The sequence below is a fragment of the Rana temporaria genome, chromosome 1 (genome assembly GCF_905171775.1).
Source record: "Rana temporaria chromosome 1, aRanTem1.1, whole genome shotgun sequence".
NCBI classification, from domain to species: domain Eukaryota; kingdom Metazoa; phylum Chordata; class Amphibia; order Anura; family Ranidae; genus Rana; species Rana temporaria.
Genome location: NC_053489.1, coordinates 476,371,672 through 476,384,779, shown reverse-complemented (window position 1 = coordinate 476,384,779; position 13,108 = coordinate 476,371,672). Strand labels below are relative to the sequence as shown.

The 13,108-nt window shown below is 39.9% G+C and overlaps 1 protein-coding gene across 1 annotated transcript in view; it reads left to right on the top strand.

Moving 5' to 3' along the window:
• Positions 1-9,449, top strand: part of SGMS2 (sphingomyelin synthase 2) — a 99,258-nt gene extending 89,809 nt beyond the window's left edge. Inside the window, exons 5-6 of the mRNA XM_040329640.1 lie at positions 6,346-6,512; positions 8,612-9,449. Coding sequence (XP_040185574.1) covers positions 6,346-6,512; positions 8,612-8,815 — 371 coding nt within the window. The 3' untranslated portion in view covers positions 8,816-9,449. The remainder of the gene's footprint in view (positions 1-6,345; positions 6,513-8,611) is intronic.
• The last annotated feature ends 3,659 nt before the right edge of the window (positions 9,450-13,108 follow it).

Sequence of the window (13,108 nt, the reverse complement as noted above, 5' to 3'; positions counted from 1 at the left end):
ACAGGAGATTCTTGCTGTATGTTATCTGACGATGCTCGTCTCGCCCCCCTCCCCGTTCTCTCTGAGGCAGCCCAAATTGCAGTCTTGCGTAGAACACGCACACACTATTTGCAACCAATTTGCAGGGTGAAAAAGTGAGTGTTATACGCCAATAAATACAGTAGCTTTTTTTCAGAATCTTCTATGTTTTCCCTTTAGGCTTTACCATTCACTTCTTGTGCTTCTTCTAAACTTAACACATGCAATCAGCCATCCAAGCATTGACCAGTCGCATCAATGCCCCTTGCAGTCGGGCAATGGGCATTGATGCCTCTATTGCAAATAGAAAGGGGGGTTTAAGAAGGAGCCCACAAGACAGACGGTATTAAGTGACCCAGACGGTATGCAGGATAAAAAGAGATACAGCTTTATTGGACTTTTTATAAAATCACACAAACAGTGTAGAAACACATTAGGCCCCGTACACACGAGGAGACATGTCCGATGAAAACGGTCCGCGGACCGTTTTCATCGGACATGTCTCCTGGGAGCTTTTGGTCTGATGTGTGTACACACCATTAGACCAAAATCCCCGCGGACAGAGAACGCGGTGACGTAGAAGACACCGACGTTCTCAAACACGGAAGTGCAATGCTTCCACGCATGCGTTGAATCAATTCGACGCATGCGCGGGATTTCGGGGCGCTGGTTACACGTCATAACCAGCGGACATGTCCGATTAGGTGTACTAACCATCGGACATGTCTGACGGACATGTTTCCAGCGGACAAGTTTCTTAGCATGCTAAGAAACTTTTGTCCGCTGGAAACCTGTGCGCTAGGCCGTACACACGGTCGGACATGTCCACGGAAACTAGTTTCAGCGGACATGTTCGACCGTGTGTACGCCGCCTTACACCTTTACCTAGCACCACTGTAACAACGTTTTTACGTATAAAATATCAAACACACACCAGGTCCAGTATCACAGCAACATGTGAGGAGAGGTATAATCATGGATTCAAACCCACAAATATTGGTATCCATTATGTCAAGGGCTTAACTGAGCCCTCATGTGTTGCATCATATTAATTAATGACACGACTGTGACCACATAGAGGGTGTAACAGATACTTCCATCTCAGTTTTTTGCTTTGCTTCTAGAAACCAAAACACCATTAACGCTGTATCCTGTTCCATTAAAAAAATCATATTGTCACCACTCAGTATCCCTGATTGCCGCCACACCAGTCATTTGATGATGCTGTACCGTACTGGTGACAGTATGTAAAACAATTTTTGAATGAAAAAATTATTTAATTCCTTCATTTTCCAAAAAATTGTGACAAAAAATTTGCAACTTCAAAAAAACTCATGCCTCTTACTAAATACCTCAGACTGTTTACGTTTCAAAAAGGGGTCATTTGAGGGGTATTTGTACTGTTCTGGCATTTAAGGGCCTCAAAAAATGAGATAGGCCGTCGGTACATCAGAAATTATCAATTTTCAAATATATATATCTATATATCTATATCTATATATACTGTGTGTGTGGGTATATATATATATATATATATATATATATATATATATATATATATATATATAGATATATATACACTGGCCCAGATTCAAGTAGAATTGCGCGATATTTGCGGGGGAGCAGGGCAACGATTTTGCCCTGCGCCCCGCAAATATTTTGCGCTGCCCTCGATTCACGGAGCAGTAGCTCCGTGAATTGCGAGGGCGCGCCGGCAAATTTGCCCGGCGTAAGCGCGCGCAAGTTAAATTAGGCGCGCTCCTGCGCCGAGCGTACATCGCATGCTCCGTCGGGAAACTTTCCCGACGTGCATTGCGGCAAATGACGTCGCAAGGACGTCATTTGCTTCTAAGTGAACGTGAATGGCGTCCAGCGCCATTCACGTTTCACTTACGCAAACGCCGTGAAATTCAAATTTCACGGCGCGGGAAGGCTGGCTATACTTTAGCATTATAAGTATATTTAATATTGCGCAAACAAAATTAGCGACGTGAATCTAGGCTGCCAACATAACAAAGAGGATGCTTCGTGAAAGATATGTGGAAAAATGTAGCGCCCAACAAATAAAGAAAAAGGAACCCTAAAAAAGGGATCTCTAAAGTACCAAAAAAAGAAGAAAAAACAATCCAGTGTTGGATAATCTTTCCATCAACTTTGGAATTGGTGTAAAGTGTACAACCATGTGAGGTAAATGTTAAACATATATGTGATAATAGATAAATAGCTATACCAGGTACCTTGTATGGGCACCTAGTTATATTATTTGGTCCAATGTTCTGGGACTCAAAGCCCTTCCTGCAAAAAGGCCACTAGTACAAATGTCCCAAAAGGGTGCACACTAGTAATAATAATTAAGTGATGAGTGAATGCAATCAGCTCTTACTCAACAAGTATGTGAGTGGATCCAGGAACAGTTCCTATTCACCAGATCAATGATGTATCAACATATACAATCCTGAGCTTACATGTGTAACAATCGTGCAACTTACTTTAAAATTCAAAACATTGCAATTCATTAATCCAAAATAAAAGCAATAATGGTGCAAATTCAAACATTAATAGTGGACACAGTCCTGCAAAATAAGTCCCGTGTTGGAAAATAAAAAATGCCTATGAAACTGGCACACACACAACAAGTCCTTGTGAGGGATGTGAAGTGGATGTATCTAAAGATTCTTCCAATTGTGAAATGGAGCAGATATCCTCAACCAGACAACCTTCAAAGATAACTCGATAAATAATAACTCGATAACATAAATCACTTTTATGTTCAAGGATGACTTGGTTGTTCAAAGGTTATATTGTGCCAGACGTCTCTCTGTCAGTAATGGCTCAAAACACATGCGGAAGAAGAAAAAATAGAGGTGCTCCTCATGGTGTAAAACTATTATATTTAATAGTATAAAAAACTCCAAAATTCACAATGCGTGAAGGGAATACAAATAAAATCATAAAAGAGCACACGTGATGAAAAAACAGCAAACCAGAAAAATCAATCACAAACGGCAAAATGCCAAAAATATAGCAGCAAACTCCCACCTTTGGATAGGTATGAGGAGTGTTTCAAAAGTTTAGAATGCAGCGGAGGGTGACCGTTCCAACGTATTTTTTCTTCTTCCGCATGTGTTTTGAGCCATTACTGACAGAGAGACGTCTGGAACAATATAACCTTTGAACAACCAAGTCACCCTTGAACATAAAAGTGAGGACTCCTGGATCCAGACAATCGGTCTGTACAAGCCTTGATGACCCTCCCACCGTACGGTGAGTTGAGGGTCCAACTGCTCTAGTAAGAGTACCCACTCATTTATTTATCGAGTTATCTTTGAAGGTTGTCTGGTTGAGGATATCTGCTCCATTTCACAATTGGAAGAATCTTTAGATACATCCACTTCACATCCCTCACAAGGACTTGTTGTGTGTGTGCCAGTTTCATAGGCATTTTTTATTTTCCAACACGGGACTTATTTTGCAGGACTGTGTCCACTATTAATGTTTGAATTTGCACCATTATTGCTTTTATTTTGGATTAATGAATTGCAATGTTTTGAATTTTAAAGTAAGTTGCACGAGTGTTACACATGTAAGCTCAGGATTGTATATGTTGATACATCATTGATCTGGTGAATAGGAACTGTTCCTGGATCCACTCACATACTTGTTGAGTAAGAGCTGATTGCATTCACTCATCACTTAATTATTATTACTAGTGTGCACCCTTTTGGGACATTTGTACTAGTGGCCTTTTTGCAGGAAGGGCTTTGAGTCCCAGAACATTGGACCAAATAATATAACTAGGTGCCCATACAAGGTACCTGGTATAGCTATTTATCTATTATCACATATATGTTTAACATTTACCTCACATGGTTGCACACTTTACACCAATTCCAAAGTTGATGGAAAGATTATCCAACACTGGATTGTTTTTTCTTCTTTTTTTGGTACTTTAGAGATCCCTTTTTTAGGGTTCCCTTTTTCTTTATTTGTTGGGCGCTACATTTTTCCACATATACTTTAGCATTGGCTGCCCCTACTATTAGAAGGGGCAGCCTTGCGCTAAAAGTAGCCGTACGGAAACTCCGTACCTGGCCTGCGCGGGGCCCGCGCAAGCTTGCGAATCAGTGGTAGTATGCAATTTGCATACTACACGCTGATACACAATGGGAGCGCCCCCTAGCGGCCCCCGCAAGAATGCAGCCTAAAATCTGCGAGGCATAAGAGCCTTATGCCGCGCAGATTTTAGCCTGCAGTCGGTGTAACGAGGTTCCTGAATCAGGAGCACTCGTTACACCGGAGCAAGTAAGCACTTGCGCTGCGTAACCTATGGTTGCGCCGGCGCAAGTGCTTCTTGAATCTGGGCCAGTATATCTATATATACATACCATAGTTTTTAGACACTATTTGCACACAAACCAAATAATATACACTTACTAGGATGTTTCTTTTTTTTTATCCAAAGACATATAGCAGAATGCATTTTGGCCTATGTTTATGAAGAAATTCGATTTTATTGGATATGTAGTATAACAGAAAGTAGAAAATATCAGAGGGGGTGGTTTAAAGTTTTCGGTCTTTCTTCGTTTATATAGCAAAAAATAAAAAAACAGTGATGATCAACTGCCACTAAAAGAAAGCTCTATTTGTGTAATATACAGTAATTATATACATTTCTTTTGCGCACAGTGTTGTATGATGACACAGTTGCCAGGGAAAAGCAAATAATGACCAAGCCACGAAGGGGGTTAAACCTTCCATAGCTTAGGTGGTTAAGCAATATTTAGAATACAAAAGGAGTGCGGCTTTAAATATGCAATAAAAACCCTAATAAAAAGTTAGAAAATATACTGAGGATCCCAATTTTTGCACAAAGACACTCCAGTGCAGAAGCTTCTTCTCACAAGATTCTCAACTTTCCCAGGATCTCCTCAGAAAGATTGTGACTTGGCCTGGGCACTGTGGATTAAAGCCTACAGTATAGTAAATATATTTTCTTATTGGTGCTTTTTCTTATGCCGCGTACACATGACCGTTTTTCATGACGAGAAAATGCAATTTTTTTAATTGGTCATTAAAAACGGTCGTGTGTAAGCTCCAGAGCATTTTTCTCGTCGCGAAAAATGGCCATTAAAAATTTAGAATATGCTCTATTTTTTCTCGTAGTTGTTTTTCTCATCGTGAAAAACGGTCGTGTGTACGCTTTAACGACGGGGAAAAAAACGTGCATGCTCAGAAGCAAGTTTTAAGACGAAAAATTAGCACAATCAGCCAAAAGGGTGGCGCCATTCGTATGGAACTTCCCCTTTATAGTGCCGTCGTATGTGTTGTACGTCACCGTGCTTTGCTCGAGCATTTTTTTTCACGATCGTCAATATGCAAGGCAGGCTTGAGAGGAATCACGTTGAGAAAACCGTCGTTTTTTTCCATGTCACGAAAAACGATCGTGTGTACGAGGCATAACAGCTGTAATGTGGTGATTTGTAAGGGGTAGAGAGAAAGGGGCTGATATAATAAGCAAACCTTGCATTACATTGCAAGATCTGCTTTGAAGGGATTCATTCATTGTAAACTTACCTAACAATATCTTCAGTGATCTAATACAAATTTGTACTGTACCATTTTCAGCTGTAATTTAATTTAATTTATTTTTTTATTAACTAAATTGCAAATAACATACATCATTGAAAAATTAATCTGCGCATTGACCTGATTTCCTCCAAAATGTTGCTTCTAGAAACCAAAACACCATTAACTCTGTATCCTGTACCATTACAAGAATATTACTTTGTGGGTCAGGCCACTTATCTCTTCTGTGAGACGGAAGGTATAAAATGATGTAATGATTTCTTTTTATAGATTCATTTTTTCTAGAACAAAGAGCTGTGTCTGTGAAGTGATCATTTTCACAACACTGTTAGAAAATATAAAGAAGGTTTTTTCTTATCTATCCACTGGAATTATTTTGCTGAAAATTCCATTTAGCCTCATACATTTTCGTTTTAGCATGCCCTCCTTTTTTCGGTTCTTTTCTGTTTTGTTTTTGTTATGCTGCTCAAGTTACAAGAATGTGGTTTTCTCCCACATCTTGAGGTGTTTCCACTCCTGCTGTGTGAATAACATGAAATATTGAAATAATTAAGCATCCAATGGGAAGAGTTGGACACCTTGCAATAGCCTTGGCAGGTGTGTAGCCTTGGGAACTCTAGTACAGGTATCTAACGATTGCCCTGAAGTAGATGTTTGCAGAAAAAACTCTCATAGGAAGTGTGAGTTTTCCAATATTTGTGAGTTATAACAGATTTGGCACTTTCATGTTCTCTCTTGCAGATTCCCCTCGTCACTTTTGGTGGTATCACTTATTCTGCTGGCTGCTGAGTGCTGCAGGGGTCATTTGTATTTTAGTAGCTCACGAACATTATACCGTCGATGTTATTGTAGCTTACTACATCACTACTAGACTCTTTTGGTGGTATCATGCAATGGCTAATGATAAGGTAGGTAAAATATCAGTTAATCTGCAAGCTATTCTACCTATGTTTCTTTCTCTATGTCAAACTACAAGAATTCACCTTGAATACAATTTGAGTCCTGGAATGTTTGACTTAATGTTTGACTTAACAGCCAGTCCTGTTCAACAAAGTGTTCCATGTAATTGGTTGGACCCTGAGGCCTCGTACACACGGGCAAGAATCTCGTCAGGAAAAAAACGTTGTTTTTTCCCGACGAGATTCTTGGCAAGAATCTCTTGCCGCCCGAGTGTACACACAGACCTTTCGAAAGAACCACGGTTCTCTTGAAAGGCTAGAACGCGGTGACGTCATCGCGTATGACAAGCATGCGCTCGTCACATTCGATGCCGTCGCCGCCATCTTGCTTCACCCTACCTATGCCGTGGAAGCTACCGCGCATGCGTCAAAGTCATTTTCCACGGCGACCAGGTAAGTATACACACTCTCGGGTTTTTCTCGGCAGGAAAACTGACGAGAAAATAGAGAACATGTTCTCTATTTTTCTCGTCTAGATTCTGGGCAGTTTTCTTGTCGAGAATCCTGAAAGCCTCGTACACACACTCGGTTTACTCGGCAAGAAAGCTCTGCCAGCAGTTTTCTTGCTGGTTCTTGCTGAGTAAACCGAGCGTGTGTACGAGGCTTCATTTATTGATTATTAACCCCCTGAATGGTAGCTATGGTTTGCTTCTATTACTTGTAACGGTCAGTCTTCTCTACAAAGAGGTTCTTTATGTTAGCAGAATATATACCCCTTAACCACTTAAGACCCGGACCAATTTGCAGGTTAAGGACCGGGCCACTTTTTGCGATTCGGCACTGCGTCGATTTAACTAACAATTGCGCAGTCGTTCGACTTGGCTCCCAAACAAATTTGGTGTCCTTTTTTCCCACAAATAGAGCTTTTTTTTGTGGTATTTGATCACCTCTGCGTTTTTTTTTTTTTTTTTGCGCTATAGGTGTTTGTATGGTACAGGACCTTTACTAAAATTCCATCAGGTCTCAGAGCATATGGGTCCTGACCTAAACTGGCCTTGCCTTTTCTAACAAGTAAAGTAGAGAGCTGTATAAAGCACAGGATTTCCATTCTACAGGAGTAATTCAAGGAATTATAGCCCTTTTCAAGGAATAAAACCCCTTAATTAATGTGCTTACTTCTTTGTACCTTTAATTTTTGGACAGTCAGTGTATGGGTGCAGATGATTGCCATGAGCTTGGGTATTAAAGTTTGCATTAGCAAGCTGTTATGTCCCAATTATATGAGTGTACATTTTTCTTGGCTAATTTAAAGATTATTTAGAGTACATCCTAATGATCCCTATTAAAGTGATTCTTAAGACTTAAAGATTTGTTTAACCTTAATGCATATGCATTAAGGTTAAAGAAAAAAACAGTTGCAGAAGATTCCCTTCAGCCCCTTATACTTACCTAAGCCCGATCTCAATCCAGAATTGTGCATTAGAGCAGCTGCTCTCTTGGCTCTGTCACACCTCACTGAGCAAACTGATAGTTACCACTGCTGTCAATCAAATCCCATGATGGAGGGGGGCCAAGCCCCACTGTCTGTGTCCATAAAAGGAGGCAGTGGAGCTCAGGAGCGAGTCCGAATGAGTGCCGACATCCCCATATAAAGCTTCTTTCAATGGTTAGCATTCTGTGGGCGGAAGAGCCAGGAGCGCCAGCCAGGGAATCCAGAAGAGGAGGTACAGGGCTACTCTTTTCAAAACCATTGCACAAAACAGGTAAGTATGACATGTTTTTTATTTTAATAATTATTGTTAATGTAAAATTATATATATATTATTATTTTTTTTTTTAAAGGAAGCTTTACAATCACTTTAAAATATCTCTTTCTTATGACCATAAGGTGTACCCTGCATAGATTTTAATATTATCCATCATATTTAACAAATCCTTTATTAACTTTATATAACTTAGACATGCAGTCTGTCAAATCAGGGTCACCATATTTAAAGATTCTTTCGTATTCTGAAGGATGAAACAATGTATATTACAAGTTTCCATGTATTGACTAGATTTGAAACTTTCTGGAAAATGTAATAAAATTGGCTTAACCTTTGTTTTAGGCATTGAAGACTTCATCCCCAACTAATTTCCTTTCCCGGTCCTGGTGGTATCCTGTGTTTTTCTTTTTTGAGAAGAATGTCCAGGCTTCTATTCCATGTTCTTTCTCCTGGCCCATCTCATGGCCTCCCAGCTGCTTTAAGTCTTCCTGTAAAACATATGCAAGGGTTCAGAAGACTGGAGAGGACAATGAGAAATGCACCTGAATCATCAAGGAGATAAATAGTGACTCTTCAAAAGAGACATTCTGTCTAACCAAAGGAATATTATTTTTGTGAAAGAAGATGCACCTGTATATAAAGTGGACCAAATTTTCAGATGTTGATTACAACAGTTGTTATAAACAGGATATGTCTGTATCCATGCACATAGTACTAACAACATATTCTTTTTTTATGGAAGTGTTTGTTAAGTCTCAATTGGATGACAAAAAGATGTTCCCTCTGGAACATGTGTTTTGTACCTTCTTTGGGGTAGTTTATGTAATCTTTTGTTAAGTTCATTAACTCACTTACACAGAATACCAGTAATATTCCACAAATGTCCCTTACTTGGGTTATTTGCCTTTGGTTCAGGAACCAATGTAGATAACAACATAGATAACAGTTAGAAGATATCCTGGCAAATCACAATTTTTCACCATTGCTTTTCAGGTTGAGACAAACAATTTCTTTGGCTTTAAACTCTGGATTTCACTGATCCAACTAGGTAAAGATCAGACTTTGAAGATGTGTACTGTCACTGCATCCAGCAATAATCTGATGCTGTACTATTACCAAAGACAAAAAGTGTTTGGCCTCGTACACACGACTGAGTTTCTCGGCAAAAACCAGCAAGAAACTTGCTGGGAGATATTTTTTGGCCGAGAAACGTGTGTACATTTTCGTCGAGGAAACTGTCGAGAAACTCAACGAGCCAAAAAGAGAGCATGTTCTCTATTTCCTTGACGGGAATGGAGAAAATTGGCATGTCGAGTTCCTCGACAGCCTAACAAGGAACTCAACGAGGAAAACGATGTGTTTCGCCCATCGAGTTTATCGGTCGTGTGTACGAGGCTTTACAATTGCAGAAAACCAATATGTAATTGCAGCTGCAGACAGGCATTCATTATGGCTGATCTGATCTACAAGTGAGAAAACAGATAGCTCAGCCCTCTAATGGAGATGAAAACAATGGTTTTGGCTTATTTAATATAGCAAAGCAAAAAGTGCAGCATTTTTTTTTTAATATTAAGTCTTCTGTATATTATGGAGTATAGCCTATAAACACACACATTTTATCTACTTGTGGCTACTGTGCACATAGATAGAATTCTAGTTGTTCTGTTGACAAGAAGGGCTGCAGCTGTACAGAAAAAGTTGGATCTGTCACTCTCTTTTGTCATAACTGGTCAACCATATAATTATAACAATTGGTAGTGTCACGTTAATATATTTATAAGGTTTACATTTTTGGTATTACAGTGGAACCTCAGATTACGAGCATAATCCATTCCAGGAGAATGCTTGTAATCCAAAGTACTCATACATCAAAGCGAGTTTCGCCATTGAAGTCAATGGAAACGAAAATAATTTGTTCCGCATTGACTTCAATGGCATGCAATACCGCACCCGGCCAGAGGTGGGTGGTGCCGGAGAGCCGAAAAAGGCCCAAGGACAGCTCGGCAAACCTCGGAAAGGCTTGGGAATTTAGTATTTCTGTGTCTTTCAGAGCATTTTCAAACGGCTGGGATGTGCGCCGTTCGGCTCAGCTCGGCTCTCGCGCCCCCCATCTCAGGCCAAATGCAGTACTGCACACCGCTTTGGCCTGAATCCTGCTCGTTTTGCGAGACAACACTCGCAAACCGGGTTAGGATTTAAAAAAAATACAGTGCTCATATTGCGAAACGCTCGTTAACCGCGTTACTCGCAATTCGAGGTTCCACTGTATTAACAAAACATTGATGATAATCTATTACTGTATTATTTAAAGTACACCTATTACCTATACATACATTCTAAACTGATTACAAGTAACATCCACCTTCAAATGTCTTCCTGGACATGACACAAGAAGCCCTGAATCCTTGGACACACTAATATACAAACTTTACCCCTTCCCTGCAATGATGAATTGTGGCACCCATTCCATTGGTAGAGAGGTTGCGCATATGGGTCAGTACCAAAGTGCAGGATTGGGTAGGCCAGCAAATAACATTTTAGGGACTTTTTCACAAATGGAATAATAGAGTATGCCAGGATTTGGGGTGTTTGACAAAACATATGAAGGATTCTAAAGGCACTGCTAGCCAGTTTAGAAATGTGACTAACTGACAGGTGTATATTTTGGTAGATTGGCCAAAAACATACAACAGCTAATTGCTACCTGGCTGGTTTTTTTTCAGCTGTATAGACATTTTGCCATATTTTGTGGTCAGAATGAAAAGTGCAATAAGATATAAAGGTCTCCTGTCAATTATTGAGAGATTCAAGATTCTTCTTGTTATACAAGAAGATAGATGGGAAATGGCTTACGTAAGAAAACCTTTATGTCAATCTACTATTTATGTAACTATGATGTCATTTTATTTGTCATTTTGCCAAATTGGATTTATATGCTTAATGCTACAATATTACACAAAAATACTTTGTTCTAAAAAAAAAAAAAGCATCAGAACATGGATAATATACTCAGAGACGTGCACCCATGGCTCAGGGAATCTGAGAACAAGTACAGCCAGTGTTAGAAACAAACATATTTATTTTTTGCCTTTTGTGTAACAAGCTTATGCTAGTGTTATTCAGCCCCAAATAGTAAGGTTTTGGCCTTCTAAAATGAAAAGTCCTCTCTTAAAAGAGCATGTCAAATGGCTCTTTGGTAGTGCAGTTCTGTTTTAGGAAATACTATTGAAGCGTAATTCTTTGAAAGCCACACATTGCCTAAGACTGTTTATATCAGGGGCATCACTAGGCCTGGGCACTGGGAACATGTAATCTAAATCTACTACTCAACACCCAAGTGTTGGGCTTGGCACTACAACCTCCCTCCCCTGCAGCTGCTGAAGATACTCTCCCTATGGTATTGAAGGTGATGTTCTGCAGGACCTCCTTATGCCGCGTACACACAGTCGGAATTTCCGATGAAAAAAGTCAGACGTAATTTTTTCATCGGATATTCTGACCGCGTGTATGCCCAATCTGACTTTTTTCTGACGGAAGTTTGGCTCAAACTTGTGTTGCATACACACGGTCACACAAAATTCCGACCGCCAAGAACACGGTGATGTACAACACTACAACGAGCCTTGTTGGAAATTCTGACCATGTGTACGCAGCATTAGTATTCTGTGTGACTTTACACCTGTAACGGCATTTTGTGTCTTTACCCCTATAACTGACTTGTTCTATGAGTCTTTACCCCTGTCACTGATTTGTTCTATGTGACTTTACCCCTGTCACTGATTTGTTCTATATGACTTTACCCCTGTCAGTGATTTGTTCTATGTGACTTTACCCCTGTCACTGATTTGTTCTATGTGACTTTACCCCTGTCAGTGATTTGTTCTATGTGACTTTACCCCTGTCACTGATTTGTTCTATGTGACTTCACCCCTGTCAGTGATTTGTTCTATGTGACTTTACCCCTGTCACTGATTTGTTTTATGTGACTTTACCCCTGTCATTGATTTGCTCTATGTGACTTTACCCCTGTTACTGACTTGTTTTTTGTGTCTTTACCCCTGTCACTGATTTGTTCTATGTGACTTTACCCCTGTCACTGATTTGTTCTATGTGACTTTACCCCTGTCACTGATTTGTTCTATGTGACTTTACCCCTGTCACTGATTTGTTCTATGTGACGTTACCCCTGTCACTGATTTGTTCTATGTGACTTTACCCCTGTCACTGATTTGTTCTATGTGACGTTACCCCTGTCATTGATTTGTTCTATGTGACTTTACCCCTGTCACTGATTTGTTCTATGTGACTTTACCCCTGTCACTGATTTGTTCTATGTGACTTTACCCCTGTCACTGATTTGTTCTATGTGACGTTACCCCTGTCACTGATTTGTTCTATGTGACGTTACCCCTGTCAGTGATTTGTTCTATGTGACGTTACCCCTGTCATTGATTTGTTCTATGTGACTTTACCCCTGTCACTGATTTGTTCTATGTGACGTTACCCCTGTCAGTGATTTGTTCTATGTGACTTTACCCCTGTCACTGATTTGTTCTATGTGACTTTACCCCTGTCACTGATTTGTTTTATGTGACTTTACCCCTGTCACTGATTTGTTCTATGTGACGTTACCCCTGTCACTGATTTGTTCTATGTGACTTTACCCCTGTCAGTGATTTGTTCTATGTGACTTTACCCCTGTCACTGATTTGTTTTATGTGACTTTACCCCTGTCACTGATTTGTTCTATGTGACTTTACCCCTGTCAGTGATTTGTTCTATGTGACTTTACCCCTGTTACTGATTTGTTCTATGTGACTTTACCCCTGTCATTGATTT